This window comes from Lipomyces oligophaga (assembly GCF_038497815.1).
Source record: "Lipomyces oligophaga strain CBS 7107 unplaced genomic scaffold V1516scaffold_3, whole genome shotgun sequence".
Taxonomy (NCBI): Eukaryota; Fungi; Ascomycota; class Lipomycetes; order Lipomycetales; family Lipomycetaceae; genus Lipomyces; species [Lipomyces] oligophaga.
The window spans coordinates 1,223,268-1,244,271 of record NW_027117787.1 but is presented as its reverse complement, the minus strand read 5'-3'; the positions used below and the strand labels follow the sequence as shown (position 1 = coordinate 1,244,271).

The 21,004-nt window shown below is 44.2% G+C and overlaps 9 protein-coding genes across 9 annotated transcripts; 5 read left to right on the top strand and 4 right to left on the bottom strand.

The window, feature by feature from the left end:
- Positions 1 to 10: 10 nt before the first annotated feature.
- V1516DRAFT_636345 (Di-sulfide bridge nucleocytoplasmic transport domain-containing protein) lies at positions 11 to 1,766 on the bottom strand. The gene is made up of 2 exons (XM_066920026.1): positions 477 to 1,766; positions 11 to 416 (listed from the first exon to the last, which is right to left on the bottom strand). The coding sequence occupies exons 1-2, from the start codon at positions 1,641 to 1,643 to the stop codon at positions 249 to 251; spliced, it is 1,335 nt and encodes a 444-aa protein (XP_066778258.1). The 5' UTR covers positions 1,644 to 1,766; the 3' UTR covers positions 11 to 248.
- Positions 1,767 to 3,211, bottom strand: V1516DRAFT_673551 (uncharacterized protein). The gene has a single exon (XM_066921932.1). It carries the CDS (start codon positions 2,762 to 2,764, stop codon positions 2,255 to 2,257), a length of 510 nt encoding a protein of 169 aa, XP_066778257.1. The 5' UTR covers positions 2,765 to 3,211; the 3' UTR covers positions 1,767 to 2,254.
- Positions 3,212 to 3,310: 99 nt separating this feature from the next.
- Positions 3,311 to 5,094, top strand: V1516DRAFT_673550 (uncharacterized protein). Its single transcript, XM_066921931.1, has one exon. The coding sequence runs from the start codon at positions 3,645 to 3,647 to the stop codon at positions 4,929 to 4,931; it is 1,287 nt and encodes a 428-aa protein (XP_066778256.1). The 5' UTR covers positions 3,311 to 3,644; the 3' UTR covers positions 4,932 to 5,094.
- Positions 5,095 to 5,959: 865 nt separating this feature from the next.
- Positions 5,960 to 7,983, bottom strand: V1516DRAFT_285807 (plasma-membrane choline transporter-domain-containing protein). Its single transcript, XM_066918851.1, has one exon. The coding sequence runs from the start codon at positions 7,608 to 7,610 to the stop codon at positions 6,060 to 6,062; it is 1,551 nt and encodes a 516-aa protein (XP_066778255.1). The 5' UTR covers positions 7,611 to 7,983; the 3' UTR covers positions 5,960 to 6,059.
- Positions 7,984 to 9,059: 1,076 nt separating this feature from the next.
- V1516DRAFT_663726 (kinase-like domain-containing protein) lies at positions 9,060 to 11,632 on the bottom strand (the record flags this gene model as incomplete). The annotated part of the gene is made up of 3 exons (XM_066920537.1): positions 9,060 to 9,381; positions 9,435 to 11,131; positions 11,192 to 11,632. 3 exons carry the CDS (start codon positions 11,630 to 11,632, stop codon positions 9,060 to 9,062), a joined length of 2,460 nt encoding a protein of 819 aa, XP_066778254.1.
- A 785-nt stretch (positions 11,633 to 12,417) lies between these two features.
- Positions 12,418 to 13,420, top strand: V1516DRAFT_673537 (HIT-like domain-containing protein). Its single transcript, XM_066921930.1, has 5 exons — positions 12,418 to 12,603; positions 12,673 to 12,726; positions 12,834 to 12,890; positions 12,942 to 13,061; positions 13,112 to 13,420. The coding sequence occupies exons 1-5, from the start codon at positions 12,556 to 12,558 to the stop codon at positions 13,355 to 13,357; spliced, it is 525 nt and encodes a 174-aa protein (XP_066778253.1). The 5' UTR covers positions 12,418 to 12,555; the 3' UTR covers positions 13,358 to 13,420.
- Positions 13,421 to 14,707: 1,287 nt separating this feature from the next.
- On the top strand, positions 14,708 to 16,959 carry V1516DRAFT_285229 (uncharacterized protein). Its single transcript, XM_066918850.1, has one exon. The coding sequence runs from the start codon at positions 15,064 to 15,066 to the stop codon at positions 16,903 to 16,905; it is 1,842 nt and encodes a 613-aa protein (XP_066778252.1). The 5' UTR covers positions 14,708 to 15,063; the 3' UTR covers positions 16,906 to 16,959.
- An 854-nt stretch (positions 16,960 to 17,813) lies between these two features.
- Positions 17,814 to 18,697, top strand: V1516DRAFT_649760 (cytochrome c-like domain-containing protein). The gene is made up of 3 exons (XM_066920234.1): positions 17,814 to 17,921; positions 18,040 to 18,095; positions 18,162 to 18,697. Exons 1-3 carry the CDS (start codon positions 17,906 to 17,908, stop codon positions 18,414 to 18,416), a joined length of 327 nt encoding a protein of 108 aa, XP_066778251.1. The 5' UTR covers positions 17,814 to 17,905; the 3' UTR covers positions 18,417 to 18,697.
- An 862-nt stretch (positions 18,698 to 19,559) lies between these two features.
- V1516DRAFT_685046 (major facilitator superfamily domain-containing protein) lies at positions 19,560 to 21,000 on the top strand (the record flags this gene model as incomplete). Its single annotated transcript, XM_066923594.1, has 2 exons — positions 19,560 to 19,813; positions 19,866 to 21,000. 2 exons carry the CDS (start codon positions 19,560 to 19,562, stop codon positions 20,998 to 21,000), a joined length of 1,389 nt encoding a protein of 462 aa, XP_066778250.1.
- Positions 21,001 to 21,004: the final 4 nt, after the last annotated feature.

The window sequence follows — 21,004 nt, the reverse complement described above, 5'->3', positions numbered from 1 at the left end:
TAATGCAGCTGTAATACCTCTCCAATAGTGAAGCGATTTAAAGAAAAGAATGCCGAGACTAGCTCAGCTAATTCGCTGAAATGGTCTACGTAAATGTCTACCGATAATTTTCAAAAATGCGCAAGAATAAATGAAGTACAAACAAGAAACAAGGAAACTCCCCGATTATGAATAAATACACCGAACAGCAATCTGATAGAAAAATCGTTACATAAAAACCAAGAGTAAATCTGCAATTTTATGGAAGCTTAGTGAGTGAGAAGCTTGGAAGAATCCGGGGGATCCGCATGGACATCAGAATGATGGGCATAGTTGCGCTCCTGGCCAGAAGGAACTGAAGAACTGTTCTGACGCCCGGGCACGGCATTGCCGGAAGATATGTACATTGATCCGAGAATAAGAACAAGAATAAATCCCTAGATATATTAGTGATCATTAATACTAAAGTATTAGGACTATCAAATAAAGCCGCATACCATGCTCTTGTATGAGATGCGCTCAATAAAACTGTTCAAAATATCTGCTACAGTTTCAGCGCTCACACTCGCCCGACCAACATCGTTAGGATCTCTGCTCATGCACTTTTGCCAGGTTGCACATAGGGCCTCCATGTAAGGAGCACGGCGGTCAGGAGTACAGTGGTTTGATAAATAGTCCTTGCTACACTGCGAGATCTCAATAACTGCCTTCTGCGTATATTCCTCAACTTTTTGAGCGACTTCACTGCGAACCATGAGCACAAATGACATGATCATGTAGAAAACGATTAGAACTAAGAAGATGTTGAAGATAAGCTGTAGATATTGCGCAAAAATATAAGGAAGATTATCATGACGTGAAAGTGTGGCAAGCAAAGACGGCGCCTGCGATTGTTGAAGATCTGAACCGACAGTCGGATTTGATGTAGTTCTCGAAATCATACGCGCAGACCTACTTGAAGCCGAAATCTTTCTCGGAGACCGTAAAACCGTTGTCTTCTTCACAATAATATTTCCTATCCAGTCTGAATCATCAGCTTCACTATCCACATCTCCATCGTCATCTTCTAAATCGCTATTCTCGGCATATTTGGCCGATTTACATGTCCTTGAACTTGCCTTCCGTCTCGAAAACAAAGGTGATAATAATTTAGAAATAGGACTCGAATCGTTCGAGTCTGTTCGACGAAGAGATTTCAAGAACTTTCTTGAAACACTACCTTCCGGCCGCATGATTTCGGGGGAAGGAGCTTCATCTTGGATCTCGTTATCTTTCTTGGTAGATTTAGTTGGAGTGGGATCTAATTTCGAGGACCCATAAGGAGAAGAAGAAAGCATCACGACATCTTCATCAGCGGTTGAATAAGATGAACTAAGATCAGCTTTGCCACGCCCTAAATTTGTTCTAATGCTTGATCCAAACTGCGCTGTTGCTTGCGTATGACTGGGAGTAAAAAAAGGCGTTCGCTCAGATCGTTGAGGTGACTGCGATCCATTAAAAGCACCAGGTGTTTGTACAGTAGAAAGTGGCCGCAAATACTGATTATTTGTAAATGGCGATGCTCCTTGGATTGCTGGACCAGAAGAGAAGTAGGAGAAATCCATGGGTGATTCATGTCCACGATATCGCGAACTATCTGTTGTGGTATAGTCCATTTCCATCATCCTAAAAGACCAAAATCTGCAACTCCAGGTGTCCGTCGACAAACCAATATCCCAACTAACTATATTGCGAAAAAAATATTGAACAGAAAGATAATATTTCGTCAATAGTCGTCGTCGTAGTCACCCTATGTCTCATGAAAACAAGATTTCACTGCCCATTCGCGTATTTGTTTACTTCTCACCACTTTCAAATAAAATACCCTAGCCCAGTATTCCATATAATAGTACATCCAGATATTAGTTCCGTTTTATACATATGTAGAATAACCAAGTTGATGTGGGTATAGAAATGAAAAGGAGAAAAGAATATAATATCATATATTTAAACAGTTCGTAAAAAAAACTTGCACCATAACGACAAGAATGGCAAGAGACAACTAAGATAGACCAACCAGACGAGACAAAACACGAAATTATTTAAAATACAAATACCTCATATTAAAGAAATCAAAAATACAAGTAAAAAAACACTATTACCTTATCGATGTGTAAGAACATGACAAGAATAACAAAGGGTTGGTCAAAAGTCCAAGTAATGTCACAGTGACTTTCAGACTATTTGGAACCAAGAAATCAAATCGTGAGGAAATAGACAAATCCGACACGGCAGATTATGGCTGCGATCTGTCAGGCCTATTTGGGTTTAAAGATACTGCTAGATCATCTTTAGGATCCGGAGGTAGTGGTAACGAATCATCATCTTGGTCGCGTAGGAAGGTGATTTGACGACGCGCGAAAACTGCCGGAGGTGGAGGCACGTCGGCGACGCCTGACTGTTCTATAAGACGCGACTGGAGAGCCAAGATGTAGTCGCGAAGCTGAAGGTTCTCCTGGTGTAGTGAGTCGACAATTGCTTTCGAAGTCTTCAGCTCTCGAACTTTTGTTTCAAGGTCCTTAATGTAACACTCCTTGCGCTGGCGGAACGCGCGTTGGGCTGCACGGTTTTGGGCTGCACGTTTGGTATTCGAAAGCTGGCGGCCATTCTTAGAGCTCTCTCCGACTGGAGGAATTTCCATAGAGAGCGAATTATCATTCGAGTCTTCGTTCATAACCGGAGAAGGCGATTTTGCCGTAGGAGGAGTCAATGGAGCCATGGGGCTCGCAAACTCAGTCGAAGCCATGGTGTATAAACTGTAAATGCTTCTTTTGTTGTGTGTACTGAGCAAAACAAAAAGATAGTTTTGCCAAATGGATTTTGCAAAAATAATGATCAGGACGATGTTCACATACAGATAAAACACAAGCCGACCGACCCTGTTGGATAATCGCGTAACAATCGGCTGTCCAGCAAGTGTCTGCGCGAACACCAAAAACTAGACGCAACTAACTCGAGATTCTAAACGCGCAAGTTCTGTTCGAAAACCTGTTTTCACTTCTTATTGCAGCAAAGCCTTTTTATCAAATTAACGAATAAACCAACAATTATACGACAATATTCCAAGAATATTGCATATATGCCGAGGCTGAGCAAACAATTCCCCCAAGATGACCAATGGTTGTTAGCCCGGGTTATGTAACAAATCATTACCCGTACCCTGATTAGATAACCGTAGGGCTGAGACGCTGATTGCGTAATGTCTGAATCATGGGATAACCGGTGTGACTCAGCAAGTGTGATACGATTATCAAAGAGAGAAGTTTATAGCGAGTGGTGAGACTTGTAAGTCAATAAATCAGAGTGCTGCAAAGACCATTAATTTAATAGTATATAGAATTTACTAATGCGTTGAATTTATTTATTTGTTTTTCCTTATTCGGAATATTTAGTTTCTCAAAAATAAGATGAAAGAGGGGAGTATCGGTGGTTGCTGCCGATCTTGGGAAGGCTTTGTTTTGATCCCTAGCTCCTCCAGTCCGATTGGAAAGCTCTGTTGAAACCGGTGACGGTTAAAGGAATTTAACAATTTCTTTGTTATTTTGGTCAATGATGATTTTTGGCTGTATTTCTCCAGTTTATCTCTGAATCGGTTACAAAATAGAAATAAAAGCAGACGCAGGGAAATGGCTGAAACATACATTGAAACATATGAGCTGTTTGTTCTTCCTCCCGCGCAATCCATATTAACGCTGTCTCGAACAATAGAATTGGCGGACATGCCAAATCTGCTATATCCATATTTCCGTCGACGAAATATTAAGCCACCTACTGGACTTCCGCTGGTTGAAAATGTGTCGGAATACATTGATCAAGTGTTTGGGATAAAATCGTATGCGTTTCCAGGTGTGAAGCTGTCGCAGACAACATCCAAGTTGACTGACATCGCTTTGGATCCGGATGTAGTTCTGTATCCTCCCGAAGTCTGCGACGGAAAGTTCATTAAGGATAACATTTCTGTCAATGGTAGGATATTCATTTGTCCTCAAGGCCAGAAAGAGGAAAAAAAGTGGCATGGAATTGCGCGATCGGCCGCGATGGACAGATTATTAGGTCTTCAGCGCAAGGTAGTCGATAGTGCTCCGATTCAATTTCTGATTTGCGTCAGTGTACCAGTCGCCACAAGTGAGCCGGAGCCGTCGATTATTCACCATCCACCAACAAATACGATAGCAACCAGTCGTGTCGAATCTCAATCTTCTGCCACTATGACAAGCGAGCGAGCTGAAATTTGCAAAAGAGTGGTTCCAGCGAAGAGAGTTTCCAAACGAACGTATGATTCTTCGAAAGCTCATGATACCAGCGGGGGAGCATCACCTGAGAAGAAAAAGAGAAAAACCAACCCTGGTTTACGGTCAACTACTATCCGATCCAAACAAGAGTCTGTTGTCATTATACCCCAGCCGAGTGCTGCTACTTCTGACCCTGTTGAAACGCAGCACTATTCATCTACTCAATCCCTGTTCCAAGAACAATACCCCTTTGCGCCCGATTCCGGTCTGCGAACAAGTTTGATTAGATCTCCGAGCATTGCGTGGCGCCCGCATTCGGTATACCATTATTGTTTTTCTGGCGAAAGTAAGCCGGATAATACTCCCCGTACACCTAACGATGAACTTTCAATCTGCTCGCCGAATCACCAATACCCTTCAGCATTCGAGCCACTACCAGAAGACAGGTTAGTCGAGTCCTTTGACTGGCCATTGAAAGCCAGTCCTGTTGCGGGGTTAAAAATGGCTTATTTTCTTCAAAGCTCTGAAAACTCGGAACAATACTCCAAACGAATCAACAATCTCTATACGCATTCTCAGCGATTAGAAATCGAGCAACGGCCTCTAATTTTTGGTGATGACCATAGCAAGGAAACGAATCTTTCCTCAATTGACAATTGTGACCGCTATCTGAATTTTTGATGTCTCAACATGATTAACAATGACTATAGATGATTATGCACAACGGAAGGTATGGATGATGTGCTTAGACAGGTAAAATTGGTATCGGATGAATAAACTCAATTGTATGAATATGAATACTAATAAAATAAAATAAAAGCCTTTCTTTTGTAATCGGTATCGGGTTCAAGCCTTAATATGATTAAGACCTGCTCGCGAATTGCACTTCAACCGCTGAGGAATAGCTCCCCAGCGACAGTAGAATTAAGACCTCCCCATATATACATCCCAAGAAATGTATATATGGTGCCAAGTGCAACCATTTTAGCAGAACCGCTCCCATCGACCCAACCCGAACTGTTAAGTTCAAGACTCGATCGTAAAGTTGCTGATGACTCCGCAGGCGCTTCCGCGCCAGACCCTCACAATACTCGGGTAGACCTCTTCTCGGATAATCCGAAAATCGTCAGTAGATTTGCAAGTTACAGGCCAAAGTCATCATTACTGCACCGAATTTCCCACCCGCATATAAATCAGTAATTTCGAATCGACGTGCGAATCGAAACCCTGTCTGCGCAAAGCAGATCGCAGTAAGCGGGGAATCGCGACCAAAGAAAGGCTCCATTTGGCCAAAATGGACAAACCAGGAGATAAGGGTTCATTGTTTTAGACACCGTGAATATTATTAGGGCTGGGGTCAGAAATGCTAAGAGATACCTTGATAATGGTAGATGTCACCTACAGAAGAAAGTACTGAAAGTGATCTTGTTGCTAATGTAAAAAATAACGAAAAGAATCTTTCCCATATATTTTTATATACATTTTTACTGCTTATATTACAAGTGAATATGTATTGCTTTGGTCTAAATTGTACTACACATGTCTAGACTTTTTCAAGTTGGGTGCGCAGAAACCTCTTATGATTGCTTTCCCACCTTAACTAACCTGTGCTCTTGGCGGGCAGGCAGCGATCGTTCTTGAAACTCTTCGACCACAACTCAATACAGAAATATCGAAGCTGAAAATATCAAATAATCAATTAACTTTGATCAATTACACGCAACTGTTATACAAGTAATTTATCTTGATCCAGCGGAAAACTCAGCTGTAGGATTGCAAACGCTACGAGAATACATAACAGTACCGTAATCAGGAATGAACAGCCTGCATGACATGAGGATACAGTCTGGCAATCTCATTGTATAATTCTGGGTAGCTCATTCTCAGAACTTCGGGGTCGCGAGCCATCGCAGTAAAGAAGGTTGCAGCTCCACTTTTGATTGGCGTGCCTCCAATGCTGCAGATTTGTAGTCCCATTACAAACGCAAACGCGACAACCGGAGCATTATAATTGCCACCATCGTTATAAGCAGGCTTGGTGTATGTCAAATAGAGGTAGGCAAACAAAGCACTTACGTATCCGACAAACTGAGCTCCGAGATTGAAAACAGGATCTATAAGACAGTCGTTTGCCAACGCATCAAATCCCCGATCCTTGAGCATCTTCCATGTCTCCTTAGCAGCTGGAATATACGCAGATCCATAGAGTGCAATATAGCAGTAAGCGTAATGGTTAAAAAATTGAACAGCCCATTGGAGGAACATTATGAAGAATCGGAGCACGCAGATCAAGGCTACCGCGATAATATTGTCATTTTGGCGAGCAGCTTGTTCCCCCCAGCCCGCCAGTTGCTGTAATAGCTGAATCACAGATACAATCAAACTTCCAAATGAAATCGATCCAAGTGAATATGTCATCGATCGCTTGAAGGCACCGAGAGCCGGAAATCGAGGCATACCTTCGATGGATCTCGAGCAGAAGTACCACGACCCATAAACACCGGCAATAGTGGTATGAATGATATTTTTGATCACTTCGGTGATGTAGTATCCGCAAAATGTAATGAAGACAATGAGTCCAATCAAAGTTGCATGCGAACACCCCCCTGAACCAGAGCTGCTGCAGTTGGGATTATCAACGGTCGGATTATACCTTGCATAGGTTGCAACCAAAGTCACTGAGAACCACGCACCAAAAGCAGCGACAACTAAAGTGCCGATCAAAGAGACGCCGAGAACGGAAGGTTGTGATTTCGTCACGTCCATAATGGTCTGCAAGATCAGAGTCGCGAACGGGATCCGTTTAATGAACGAAAAAAAAGCCAACGCGCCCATGACGGCAAAAATGAGGAACGTGATTGCGGCAGAGTAATAATGCTCAGCAAAATAGTAAATCGCGGTCGCAAATCCTAAGACCACGTTCAGAATTCCAGTGATCCAAATGAACTGCTTCGTGAATATACGCGCCATCCAAAAGTAGAGAACCGATAATACAAGTGCGATCACAACATCAAAACCTAGAAGAATGATAGTGTTTGTGTTCAATGAAAACGACTCTGCACCTCCGTAAATTGTTCCACCGAAAAAGGAATGATTTTTAGAATATCCGTTGATTGTGATTCCAGAAACAACACAGAATCCGGCAACAATGCCGAGAAAGAAAACTAAAGCCCAAATATCATTCCACTTCGGCTTTTCAACCTTGAATTGCTCCTCAAAAGTCTTTTCGTTCCGATTGAACTTTTCGTTCGTGCTGGCAGCCTGATAATCGTAGCTTGGAGGTGCCTGACCTCCTCCATAGATCTGCTGTTGCTGAGGAGGAGGATAGGTCGGTTGATTCTGAGGAGAGTATTGCGCCATGTTGACAGAAATCTATTTAACACCACTACAAAACTAGTCAGAATATTCGAGTAGTGAATGAAATAGAAAGACTGAAAAGAGGAAGGTAGACAAAGAAAATCTTGTGACAAGGACAAGGGGTGACGAAATCAAAACCGGCCAATCTGAATAAACACAGGTACACATCCGCATGGCATCCCCATTATGCTTTGGCAGAAGCGGTTGAGTTGCCTCGTGGCTGCTGAACCAAAAGGGAAGGTAGTAAATTGGCTACGGACTGACAGCGGCGATTAGAAACCATTAGCCCAAGTCTGGCCTTCCTGTATCAATGCACAGAGCAAGCAGTTGAATCTCATTTGAAGCAAGATCGCCAGGCACGATGACGATATAATCGTACCCATCATGATAAGCCGGTCCCAACCAGCGGCAGACTTGGGCATGAATCGGCATGAAGTAACCCGTCTTTCCCTTATGCTCATATACAGCTCTTGAACTAGTAAAATCGTTTCCGGCCTCTGTCATCTTGATTAGGGAGGGAGTAACAGATGTCTCTGTATCCTGCTCATCATTGCCTATGGCATAACAGACTCAGACGTACCTCTAGAACATAGGCGCGGCTGTAGATTGATCTAGTTTAAGCTCAGTCCAACGGCTGATTTTGGCAGTGACAACCACAATGATGGAACTTTGAAACCTTCGAAAGGCGCGAGGCGCTATATCGACCTCATACTTCTCTGAAGGCTCCGATCACTTTGATTAGAAGTCAAATGGTCCCCTTAACTGACATTCAAAGTATGGTGGCGTGCATGATCATAGCACGGAGCTGTACATCGGTAACCACCCTTACCATCTGTTGCTGGCGGACCGACAGACCTGGCAGGGCTAAAGACTACGGGACAGCAGTTAGTAGCCTACGCGGTCTGCCGGTCGAAGCAAAGACCTCCGCCAGCAGACACAAATACAGTCAGAAAATATGCGTTTTTGTACCGTGCAAGAATGTGGGAATTATCCACACTAAGCAAGACTCCTCCTAACGCGCACCATGCTCCAATCTCCATCCACTCGACCAAGCAAGTACGTAAAATTCTGGAACTACAGCTGCCCTTACGCGTCTGGAAAATAAGTTAGAGGTTGCATGCAATGACATTAATTATTTACTATTCACAATTGAAAGAAAAATGAAATCCGAATGATAATCAGTATTACCCCCACCACACCGACTAGGGAAAATAAAAAACACAAACAAAAAGCCAAAGCCCAAGCACGTATACAATATCCGGACTTAACACATTGCATCCACAATACCAAACATAACAACGATATTAACAGAAATGTGGCCGGATCATGATTAATTTATTGCTGGCTCCAATTTGGCCACTAGTTATATTAGACCATCCATAATAAGTCGGGCAAGGCCGAGACATACTGTAAAACTTGAACAGAAAATCGATTCCATACGCCTAGCTATTATTATATATCAATGCGCTGCCCATTGACGTAAGCATCGTCGTCTGAATAATTTCCACGGTCAAATTCGACTCCGCTCATCTTCCGCGACAGCTCAGCTCCATCGAGGTCGTTCATATCCTGATCATCTTTAGATACTACAGAAGCTCTTGGTTCTTCCTGGACATTGCTCAAGGATCCCTGACGAGTCTTTGTAACCTGCAACGTGGCATCGGTATTATGACGATGATGACTGTATTCTTCCAAAAACCGATCATCATCTTCATTAGTATCAGATCGAGCGTCTCGACCAGCAAAATGTTCATCGATCGATGATTCATCAACACTAAGACGATTGGTTACTAGAATTCTTTTAAACAATCGGATACAGAAACTTACAATGTAAATCCTTGAAAATTGGCCTGTAGAGTAGGAGAAAGTGGGGTCGAACCCGTCATGAACCTGCTACTCTGTAATGCACTTGTCGAAGCCGTAGTAAATTCTGGATCAAAATTAGATGTATCTGTTTCTGAAACAAGATGTGGTTTGAAAGGCGGAGGAACTTTCTTCTGCACAAGAAGCTCCCATTCGATATCCGCGAAGAAAGGATGCCTCTTAAGTTCTTTTGCATCCTCAATGGCTCCTAAACGATGCTTCGGGTTACGGTTTAAAAGTCCCTTGACAAAACTTTTCCCTTCAGTTGACAATGCATCTTTTGGAAATCGAACCTTTCCAAATGCAATATTGTTGTACATTTGCTGTGTGTCGTCGGCATAAAATGGTGACCATCCACAACACATTTCAAAAATTAAAACGCCCAGTGACCAAAAATCAACCATTTTTGTGTAGCCTTGATCATCCAGTAAAACTTCCGGTGCAAGATATTCCGTCGTTCCACAAAATGTATTTGTGGTGTCGTTTGACGCTAAATTAGCTTTAGAAAGACCGAAGTCGCAAAGGGCAATGTGTCCATTTGCATCCAAGAGAATATTCTCAGGCTTTAAATCCCGATATACAATATCATGATTATGCAAATGCTCTAATGCTAAGATAAGTTCCGCAATATAAAACTTTGCTCTCGTTTCTGAAAATCTTCCTTCCTTCTGCAAATGCCAGAACAGCTCACCACCCGACATGTAGTCGGTAACCAGATACAAGTCAGTCAGTGTCTGAAAAGAGAATTTGAGGCCTACAATAAATGGCGAATCCGTAGTGGCAGTTCTAACAAGAATGTTTCTTTCACCGATGGTATGCGCAACTTCCTTCTTTTGCAAAATCACCTTCTTTGATAGAACTTTCATGGCATAAATGCGATGCGTATCCTTCTTGCGTACCTGATAAACTTGGCCAAACGTACCCTTTCCAATAAGACGGAGGATTTCAAAATCATCCGGGCCGTAGTGACGTTTTTGGATAGTCTCATATAACATTTGCAAACGTACTTCTCCCGAAACGACATCGCCTTCGCCTCGCGGTTCAAGAGTATACCATTCATCAAAAATTTGCTCACTGCGAAGTATCGGTGGAATTCGAGCATGACCTAAAAATGCATCGTCATTATGCTGATCATAGATACTGACATCTAGCTCCGATTGATCGCCTAATACATCGAATACGGCTTCGTGCTTCCAGCTAGGATTTGCTCCTGAAGCAGGCGTACGACCTTTAAGCTCCGACAAATTCGTTGTTGAACTCTGTCGGCTGCGAGCTGGAATAGCAATACTGCCAGTCGAAAGGATATGTCCATTTCCATATATGGAGTTCGGATCTGCGGTCTTGAAAAATGAGGATATGCGACTATTTTGAGAATCAATTCCATTGGGGTTCGGACCCTCGGAGATAAATTCATTCGATTCAAAAGTGCAGACAACGTAAGGACAGGGGTCCCTTGCAACTACTTTCAGTCCCCGAGCTTGAATGATTTTGACAATCAGTCGGCCTTTAGGCGGCTTGACAGAGTCAGCGGCGGCGGTAGCAGCAGCAGTGGCGGCGGATGAGGTGGCATTAGAGAAGGATGATGCGGATGAAGACGCTAGAGGAGGAGATGATGAAGTATTAGTCTCGCGCGGGAAAGCTGGATCGGGGGGAGAAGGACCCTGGAACGTTAGTGGATAAGCAATCGGCAAAACTCACGACCTGAACTTCTTATTACTTACATTAGATTGAGTAGTTTTCGAGGAGTCTGAATGATAGTCAGAAGATTGCGAGGATGCGGAAGAAGATTTCTCATCCGGATTTGAGTTGCCTGCTGCGGAGTAGGGCAATTTTGAAGATTCACCTAAGACATTTGGGGATGTGGTGCCACTGGAGGGCTTTGCCTTTGAAGTGAAAAAGGAAAATTTAGATTTTAATACCGAGACGTCTGAAGTAGCATCACCATTCGCGGCGGGAACAGCAGACTGAGTGGTGTCATTTCCCGATACAGGCAGAGATTCCACAACCGGAGGCTGCAACTTCAGAGTAGCAGTAGAAACAGAAGCTGCAGAAGACATCTGGGATTCGGTATCAGTCGGGGAGGTCTGGGAGTCCTGCTTTCCAGAAGGCGTAGCATGAAAAGGGGAGGAAAAATGAAAAAGAGACTTTGCGAAGTCAGCCATGGTTGCGCATCACTGAGACGAGCTCTAGAAAAAAACGAGGTTTGTGTAGTCGGTGATGAATGTTGTCGTTCGTGGCGATGTGGAGAGCGTAGGACGAGGAGGAGTAAGAGTAGTAGGAGTAGTCGCAGCAGGAGCACACAAGACGGTGCCTAGCGCACAAAACTAGTTCAAAGTGTGAGCGCCAGAGTTGATGAAATACGATCAGCTTTGCAATCTGCAAGAGAGGATAGAAAGTCGATTATTGATCGTTCGGACAGAAGCGGTAGAAAACAGAAATGAGGTGCGCAGAACAGCGCCAGCAGACGGTTATCAGTGTATGTATTGAGCACGCCGTAAAAGGGAGCAGAAGAGAGGGGAAGACAATCGACCAGCGTTGAGCCGTGAGATGGACCGAAATCTTGAACACGGAGGTGAAGACGGTATATCTACAGCAGGAGGTAGCAATATGAGGAGATCGGCTAGTAAGAGACGACGTACAAACAGAAAACTTCGAAAATTGAAAGAGATAAACCGGCGAAGATTAGGACGACTTCAACTCTCGGTCAAAGCGGAGTGGAGTAGCAGCAAATGCAGGGCAAGTACAGTAAGCCTTGCTGAGAGAGAGTTCCCTCAGGATGACCGTCGACCGGCTCTACAGCCCGCCAGCCAGCCGGCAGCCAATTCAGTCGCAGCACGTGAGAATTAATCACGTGAGAGCGGCAAGCTTATGTGGTAATAGTGAAGAGCAGTGAGTGTGTTGGAGGCGCTAGTAGAGTAGAGAAGTCTGGCTACTTAGCTCGGATTTAGCGTAGTGGGAGGAGGACAACAGGTAACCGCAGATCCTGTGAAGCAGGAGAGGTTGAGGTGGAAAGCCGATTTGGACGATTGAACTACAGATCGACTGTAGAACAGTTGATTTGATGCTGAATGCGGATTAGATTATAATGACGATACATTTTGGCCGATTTGTGGTGACAACTCAGGTCTTCTATGTGCGTGGATACCAATTTCTTTGCACCGGATTCCATCTTTCGTCGAGCCATTGCTAACAGAAGATCTAGAAATCGACACATTCTTTTGCCCTTGTTAATTTGAAACCGCTCCTTCCTGGCCATGTATGTGCAACCGGCTTTCCTGGCTCTTTTGTGCGGCAGAAGCCCATGAATTTTTTTTAGTTGTCTGTTGTTCGTTATCCGCTAACGGGACACATCGTTCTGTCCAGGTTCTTGTTTGTCCGCTTCGAGTTGTTCCCCGCATTCGCGATCTCACGGTCGACGAGGTATTTTCCACGTGGTTACGATCCAGTTCAAAAGACTAACTATAGATCTAGGTTGCCGACCTCTTCGTTACTGTGCAGCGTGTTGCCGATGTCATTGAAGAAGTCTATAAGGGCCAATCGATGAACATAGCTGTTCAAGATGGGCCTCTGGCTGGACAATCGGTGCCTCATGTTAGTGACTAGCTTTCTGGTCTGGATACTCCAAAAATTAACTCGGATAGGTACACTGCCACATTATTCCTCGGAAACTGGAGGATCTACCGGACGTCGACGACATTTACAAACTCATGGGCTCGAGAGACGCTGACATCGAGCTCTCATTCAATCAGCTGAAAAAGCTCAATTACACAAAAGCCGACGACTCTCTAGGCGTCGATAATGATTTAAGAACACCCCGATCCATGGAAGAAATGGAGGCGGAAGCGAAGATGCTGCGCGAGCGCATGACTTTGAAATCTGCTCTATGACCGTCTTCTCGTAAAAAATGTCTTAACTGTGACTAGTTTCATAATTTACTTTATGCTCTCTCACTTTATGCTTGTAATAACTAAAGTATACGTAATAACAAACCGTAGTATCACTGACAAGCTAATCTCCAACGACTTTGTCGCCATGAGTTGATAACCTTTCACGACCCATCGTTACAATTCCACGTGATCCACCAGATTGATCATCATGGGTTGTTCCCTTTTTCTTTCTTTATATCTTTGGTACAGCTTTCGACAGAAAAATTTAGTTTTAAATGGGACTTTGATTTAGTAGTGAACATTTTCTCTGCTGACTCCGCTATCTGAAATTGGTCGTGCGATCTAGAGAATCTTGCTGGGATGCTTGTGCACAGACTTGAAGAGCGGATGATGAGCGACAGACAAGTATTTTTCAGGAGCTCCGCCGCAGAAAGCTATATTTATCGATCTACAGAGGAATAAATACTTGATATTTATCACGCCGGCTTCAGAAAATGGACTTCCGGTTCAGATATTTTGTGATGTGAGAGCGGAGTATATAGTGCTAAGCTTTTGTACTCTGAAGGATAAGAGTATGCACGAGAGTTACATGCAGTGCCTGACACTAGCGTATTTGCCGAACAAGCTTATAAGCAAATTCTCTTTAAGTTAGGTGATAGTGATATTGATCATCACTCGGACATTAGCCTGCTAGATCCAGACGGCCACGCGAACAAGCCCGAGCAGCTGTCTCCAGATATATATTATATTGGGATGTTTCCTTCTACCTTTGCGCCGACCCATCTTCTGCACCCTCCCTGAAGTTCTATATTTGGCAGCTACTGAGTCTATGTCTCTGGTGGTTTTCCAAATCTGCAGTTTCTTATTATGGACCAATCATTTCTTCATATTATTACGGAATCGTTCTGTGTTAATGACTGTTTCTGTTCCTGGCCTCGTTCACCGAGATAACTCCGCCCATTGTGCGGCTCAAGTTTGTTCTGATCGAATATGAGCTAAATTTTGCGCTATGTTCTTATTATGGTTTTATCTGCACTAGATATTTTATACTTCAAGCCATATATCTTTATTTAGTTTTTACAGTTATTCTGTTACGGTGCGCCTCCTCTCACCGACACTTCCACTTATTGCCCATACTCCGAATTGGAGTTGAAAATATCTTTTGAGATATTTTTTGCGACAAATTTGAATCAGTGGCATTGACTTGCTTTTTCTCGACTCTAAGATAGCGTGTGGTTTCCAGGTGACGGGGGATTTAGAAGGATTATTCGTCCCTGCTTTGACCGGAAGTGGTAGTGATCAGTCACAATTTTTTCCGGAAAATTTGAGAGACCAGAATCTGTTCTTATTTAACGCTAGGATTTGGAAGAGCAACTTTTCGCCTTTTTAATAATTGAGGATTGATTTTTACTTTCTGAGAGTCGATTATTAGAGTTAAGATTTAGAGAGATCTGGCGTATAATGCCGTCATCACAGAAGGTCTATAGCGAACTACAGTAATCAATTCCGAATCCTCATCCGATCAGAAATAAACTTTACAGCTGCGAATTCCAGTCTGAATCGTTTACATAATTTGGACAGTGTCGGACCATATTACTTACGACGTACTGCCACTTGTGATTTCTTTAATTCTGCCTTGCAAGATACAATTTTTCCACACGATCGGATTTCAGATTTGTCTGGAGTGATAGTCATTGCACTACAGTATGATGTCAGCTCGTGAAGAAAAGAAAATAAAGGATCATATTGCAAGAATTGAGAGATTAGAGCAAGACAGGAAGGAACCCATGCAACACGGAATACAACGAAACACAAAGCCAACCTCTGCGAAGAGCCCAATTACAGGGGATACTGTACGGAAAAGAAAGCGGGTAGAAAGCACAGGCGACGGAAAGAACCGAAATAATGCAGAAGTTCGAGTCAAGTCGCGAAAGCATGGCAATGACTTTTCAGATGGATCATCAATCTCAGGTTCCGAACGTAAAGTGAAGGGACATATCCCTGGCTCGAAAGAGAAGAAGATTACAGCACGGGCTGATCGGATAGCTGCTAGTCGTAGTCAAAAAAGCGTTCGTCGAGTTTCAGAAGACGATCCGGAGAGCGAAATGTCCACAGATGATGATATTGATTGGTTACCTCCTAAGCTTGTGCTGGTTCGACGGTTCTTTCGCGCACGAGAAAAGGAAGCTGCTCGGCTTCTAGCATCATCTCCTGGTTCAACGTCCAATCCAAGGTCGCTTGGAAGCGACCCCGTTTCAGCATCCGATACAGAAGTCAGTTCAAGAATGAGCAGTAGTGGAGCAATCAATGGCCACATTCCGCCTCTTAAGCAAGAAAATTTGGATGATGATGGGCTCAGCAAGCCTGTAGTCGAGCTAAAAGGATCAAACAAGGGAGAATCCCCTAGTATGGTAACCAAAGAAGCAGAGACAGTAGGGGAAAGCTTGGACAATGCACAGAAGAGCGGAGGACCGGACCTTGCCGATCTCTTTTCTGATGTCGCAGATGAGCCAGCAGGAAAGTTCAAAGCAGCAGCAGGTCCGATCAAGTCAACGCATAAATCTGTTACTGCACTTTCACCCAAGAACTCACCCAAACATTCACCAATGCAATCCCCGAAAGCGTCACCGAAAAATTCACCGAGGATTCTTTCAAAATCATTACCTCCAATAAATGGAGCCACTCACGCAGGAAAGCCTATGAGCACACAGCCAATTTCATTGAATTCTGCGATCTCCAATAACATAGCGACTACATCGCTGGCATCGCGGCCAGCTGATCAAGGAGAATCAACAGGATCACGCAGTCCAATAATTTCTCATGCTATACCCGCGACACCGAATTCGAAATTAACATCGATCCAGACGCCATCATTAGCAAAAACACCATTATCCACTAGTCTTGATACCACACGCAATATAATGCAGGGTAAAGCTTCTGATGACTTGATATCCAAACCATTTTCTTTTGATGGCAAGCCACTGGCCACACCAGGACATATGAACACTAGTCTTCAGAATTCGGGAAGCTCGTTGAAGTCACCAGGTCTGGTGCATGTATCTCCCTTTGTGAGCGCAAATGGACTTGGAGGGAATGAAACTAGTTTGGTCGGAACTCCGGTGCGACATGTATCAGGGGAACGGACGAGCAGTGTCGGAAGTGCGAGCGGCGGGGGCAGTTCAGCGGGAAATGGATTGTCTCCTGCAACAGCAGCTGCTGTGGGATCGTTAACGACCAGTTCGGGAACTTCTACGGCGGCAATTACAGGCTTGCCGCAGACAGGATCATCAAATACACTTGGAGCGGGGGGAGCAGTTCCAACAGTTGTACACACACCGCAGCCTCCACCTCGTCCGGTGAAGAAGCTGTCATTTGCAGAGTATAGCAGTAAGAAGAAACATCATCCACCGGCTGGCGGTAGTGTTAGCGGGGCACCGGGAAGTCTGTCGCGGACAGGCAGTGACGGAGGAGGAGGAGGAGGAGCAGGAGCAGGAGCAGGAGCAGGAGCAGGAGCAGGTACGGGAGTAGCCAAGGAGGCCGAAAAGTGATCTCCAAGGACTAATAACGTCACTCTGAAGCTTTGTGTAAACTACGTATTATTATTGTCTTGACTGATTAGGGAATGCAAATCTAGCGGTGTTTTCGGATGCTTTTCATTATGATGTCGGAGTAAGCTGGGTGTAGTCATTGCATGGAGGGGTAGTCAGCGGAGAAGTACGGGGAACTGTCTGTCCCGCCCCGGCCCGGCACAGTAGCAAGCTGGCCATTGGGACTCTAACGTTGGGAGGAAAGCGAGACCTGGTCGGAGCTGTGCACGTGATCATAGCGAGGGAGAAGAGGAGCCTAGGAAATTAAACGGAGGAAGGGAAGAGCAGCGGACGGGTTTGATGTATACGGAACGGGTCAATTGAGGAGATAGACGGTGAGCAGGCAGGAATTATCGGGCAACAGTATCTGAATGTAGCAACAGAAGCAGAGCTGAGGAATGGGAGCGGGAGACGAAGAGAAGAAATATTGAGAGTAGCCGTGGCAATCTCGTGACGACCAATTGCGGCCGAAGCTGGCAGATTGTTCTAATTCCCCGTACTGCAGTCTTTTGTCATTCTGTCGTGGACTAGCAAACCCGACAGCAAAACGAGCCGTCGTCGCCGACAGATTATCGAATTTCAAGTATCTCGTTCCAGTTCTGCACTAGGAAGCCGGGCAAAAAGTAATTCCCTGGCTGCTATTGGCGGAGTGGTCCCGGACTGCTCCGGGGCCAGTGGCTAGAGATGTGGCTTGGTTTCGGAAGTACTCCAATCAGAGAGTCGGCAAAGAGTGAACAGGGTGGCTATATAGGCGGTGTCAGTGGCTGATGTCCGGCGCAGCGCGGCCTTACCTCGCTTTGTTTGGGTTTATATTTGTCTGGGTTTGCCTTCCGCGTCTGTTCAAGCGGTCTTCCTTTTTTTCCTGAAAGATACTGTGTGAAAGTGTTCAGTTTCGACAGTCATTTTGCCGATTAATCTTTTATTTCAGTTTTTTTTTTTCTGTTTCATAATCTAGTTTAAGATGCCTTACGCTCCTGGTATGTTTTTTTGCGTGGTGACGTCCACTGGAGTAGAGAGCTCCGGCTGGTCAGGCACGCGTGGTTGAGGTTTGACCGGAAGATCTGTTCTGACATTTTTTTTTCTTTTTGGTTGTAGGTGATGCTGGAAAAGGTGCTGGTCTTTTCAAGACCCGCTGCGCACAATGCCACACTGTAAGTGATTCGGTGGAATTAATTGCCATTTCTTATTGCCTGCACCTTAACTAACAACGCGTGCAGGTCGAGGCCGGCGGTGCTCACAAAGTTGGTCCCAACCTTCATGGTCTGATTGGTCGTACTTCCGGTACTGCTGATGGATACTCCTACACTGACGCGAACAAGCGTGCTGGTGTTTTGTGGGGAGACGATACGCTTTTTGAATACCTCGAGAACCCCAAGAAGTATCTTCCTGGTACCAAGATGGCTTTCGCTGGTCTTAAGAAGCCTAAGGATCGTAACGATCTTATTACCTACCTTAAGAGCTCCACTGCTTAAATAGATGACTGGTGGTTTTGGTTTTGGTGGTTCTTTTACTTTCACGTCGACCTCCTTTTTCTATTTATTCTGCATTAGTGCTTGATTTTGGTGCCTTGATATTGCTTAATTTCTTGCATGATGTGTTTACTCAAAACAAGTGTTTGTGTTTGGTGTCCTTTGTCTCCTTTGTAAAATAGACTCTACTCTTCAACCTATAATTACATGCATAATGATGTAGTGTCCAAATAGAAGTATCTAGTGGGTAAATTCTGGTTGCGTTGAGTGGGGTTGCATCTGTGCATATAAGCTACGAAGTTTAAAGTGATGATGAACTTCCTGAAATCTTCATTATATTTTTTTCGGATTTGGCATCCAGAATAGAATATAGTGGGGGAAGAATGTTTGTCCGGATACAAAGCAACCAACAATCAACTGTGAAAATCCAACAGTTGACAACCAGCCAATAGTAACAAGCAACATTTCCCGACAACAGTTCCGTCTAACAGCAGACGCCAACAAGCTTAATCAACATTCAACAATTCCACTCTGCAGACCGGTGTGCAGGAGCCCATTGAACGATTCACAATCTGACTGGAATTATAATCATAATAAATATTAACAGATTACTTGTTTGGTTCAAGATACAGAATTCCGACAGAGGGCAGTTGAGGCAGGAGCAATATGACGTAATCGAGCTCTGAATCTGATTATTTCATCCTGTGATTTACTATTGCACTCTAAAAATGTTCTAAAGAAGCACGACCCTGTTAGTACGTTATTAGTAATTCAACAAAGTCACAACCTAATAATTCAGGGGAGCGAGCCGAGGTATCTTTCACTACTTTCTCAACGGAATAATGTTGTGCTGTTTATTAATCCGCAAACGTCAAATTCTACTTTAATCACGGAGAGATTAGTCAGAACAGATGATTGACTCTGATCCATGAACTACGACACGGCAAGGCAAAACTGTATTTAATAATTGCAATTTCTCATCGGCAATAATCTTACTTTCGTTTTTTATTTGATCCAGCTGTTTTCAATACTCAGAGTGTTTGTACAGGTGAACAGATTCGAAAATCGGTACTACACCCAGTCGCCGCACTAAATTCGCCTATTGTTCATCCTCGCCATTGTTTGAAGGGTCCTCTCATTGCCCCAATGCTCGATCTCGATACTCCCAATACTGCCGGAACGAGACAGAGTCCGACATTCGACAATGGAAACACTGAGGATGATGAAATAGAGAATGACATTGTGTCGCTCGAAAATATTGAAAAAGTTGATTGCGAAAAGGTGCAAGACACAGAGAAGCAGGTCGATGAGAGCCCTCGTCAGTTAGAGCCGCCGCCAGACGGAGGGTTTGAGGCTTGGCTTCAGATTTCGGGTTCATTTTTTTTGTTTTTCAATAGCTGGTGAGTTCATAATCTCTCTATCACCATTTAAGTACACTACTTATCTAACCAGGGGAATTTCAAACACGTTTGGTGTATTTGAAAGCTACTATGTGTCCATTGATCTCTCACATAAGACTCCCAGTCAAATAGCCTGGATCGGTTCTATCCAGTCATTTCTGCTGCTGCTTTTTGGAGTCATAACTGGTCCTTTATTTGATCGGGGATATCTGCGCTATCTGATAATCGTTGGATCATTTATGGTTGTTTTAGGAATGATGATGCTTAGTCTGTGTACGGAATACTACCAAGTGATTCTCTCGCAAGCAGTCTTGATTGGTCTTGGAAGTGGATGTCTATTTATCCCCAGTGTTGCCTTGATCCCGCAGTACTTTTCTTCCCATAGAAGTCTTGCGACTGGGATCGCTGCTTCGGGTGGGTCGATTGGCGGAATTGTTTATCCGCTAGTGTTCCATTCCCTGCAGCCAAAAATCGGGTTCCCCTGGTCAACGCGCATCATCGGTTTCATCATGTTTGCGACGTTAATCTACGCAACTCTTATCATGCGTCCAAGACTTCCGCATTCAAAGCATGCGAGGAAGCTGATTGATCTGTCGGCACTGCGTGACCCTGCCTTCATGTCATTCATGGGCCTCGCAGTCCTGGGATTCATGGGCATCTACGTACCGTTCTACTACATGGCGTCATACGCCTATAAACACGGAATTCTCTCCGAAAATACTTCTTTTTATACCCTCATTATCCTCAATGGTGCGTCAATATTCGGTCGTATCATACCAAATTTTTCTGCAGATATCGTCGGCCCAGTCAACATCCTCATCCCGTTCAGCTTCCTCACTGCCATCGTCGGTTACTGCTGGCTTGCTGCCAACTCAGTCTCTGGTGTCGTGCTTATATGTATATTCTATGGTTTTTTCTCTGGCACGTTTGTGTCTCTTCCCCCTGCTTGTCTCACAAGTTTGTCCCCAGATATCAGGATACTAGGAACACGAATGGGAATGGCGTTCTTTTTTGCGTCCTTAGGCCTGTTGGTTGGTACACCTGTCGCTGGTGCGTTACTCGAACATAATGGCTTCTCGTTCACACATACCATCATCTTTTCCGCCACCATCGTAGTAGCTGCTGGGGTGATGGCCGTTTTTACGCGAGTGTTCAAGGTCGGCTTCAATCTTCGTGTAAAGATATGATTTA

Excerpts from the sequence above, each read along its gene's own strand:
- V1516DRAFT_636345 (XM_066920026.1), bottom strand. The coding sequence starts at position 1,643 with ATGATGGAAATGGACTATACCACAACAGATAGTTCGCGATATCGTGGA. Across the intron at positions 417-476 it reads GCATCTCATACAAGAGCATG|GGATTTATTCTTGTTCTTAT; the intron begins GTATGCGGCTTT and ends TAATATATCTAG.
- V1516DRAFT_673551 (XM_066921932.1), bottom strand. The coding sequence starts at position 2,764 with ATGGCTTCGACTGAGTTTGCGAGCCCCATGGCTCCATTGACTCCTCCT.
- V1516DRAFT_673550 (XM_066921931.1), top strand. The coding sequence starts at position 3,645 with ATGGCTGAAACATACATTGAAACATATGAGCTGTTTGTTCTTCCTCCC.
- V1516DRAFT_285807 (XM_066918851.1), bottom strand. The coding sequence starts at position 7,610 with ATGGCGCAATACTCTCCTCAGAATCAACCGACCTATCCTCCTCCTCAG.
- V1516DRAFT_673537 (XM_066921930.1), top strand. The coding sequence starts at position 12,556 with ATGACGATACATTTTGGCCGATTTGTGGTGACAACTCAGGTCTTCTAT. Across the intron at positions 12,604-12,672 it reads TGACAACTCAGGTCTTCTAT|AAATCGACACATTCTTTTGC; the intron begins GTGCGTGGATAC and ends CAGAAGATCTAG. Across the intron at positions 13,062-13,111 it reads CTGGACAATCGGTGCCTCAT|GTACACTGCCACATTATTCC; the intron begins GTTAGTGACTAG and ends TAACTCGGATAG.
- V1516DRAFT_285229 (XM_066918850.1), top strand. The coding sequence starts at position 15,064 with ATGATGTCAGCTCGTGAAGAAAAGAAAATAAAGGATCATATTGCAAGA.
- V1516DRAFT_649760 (XM_066920234.1), top strand. Across the intron at positions 18,096-18,161 it reads GCTGCGCACAATGCCACACT|GTCGAGGCCGGCGGTGCTCA; the intron begins GTAAGTGATTCG and ends CAACGCGTGCAG.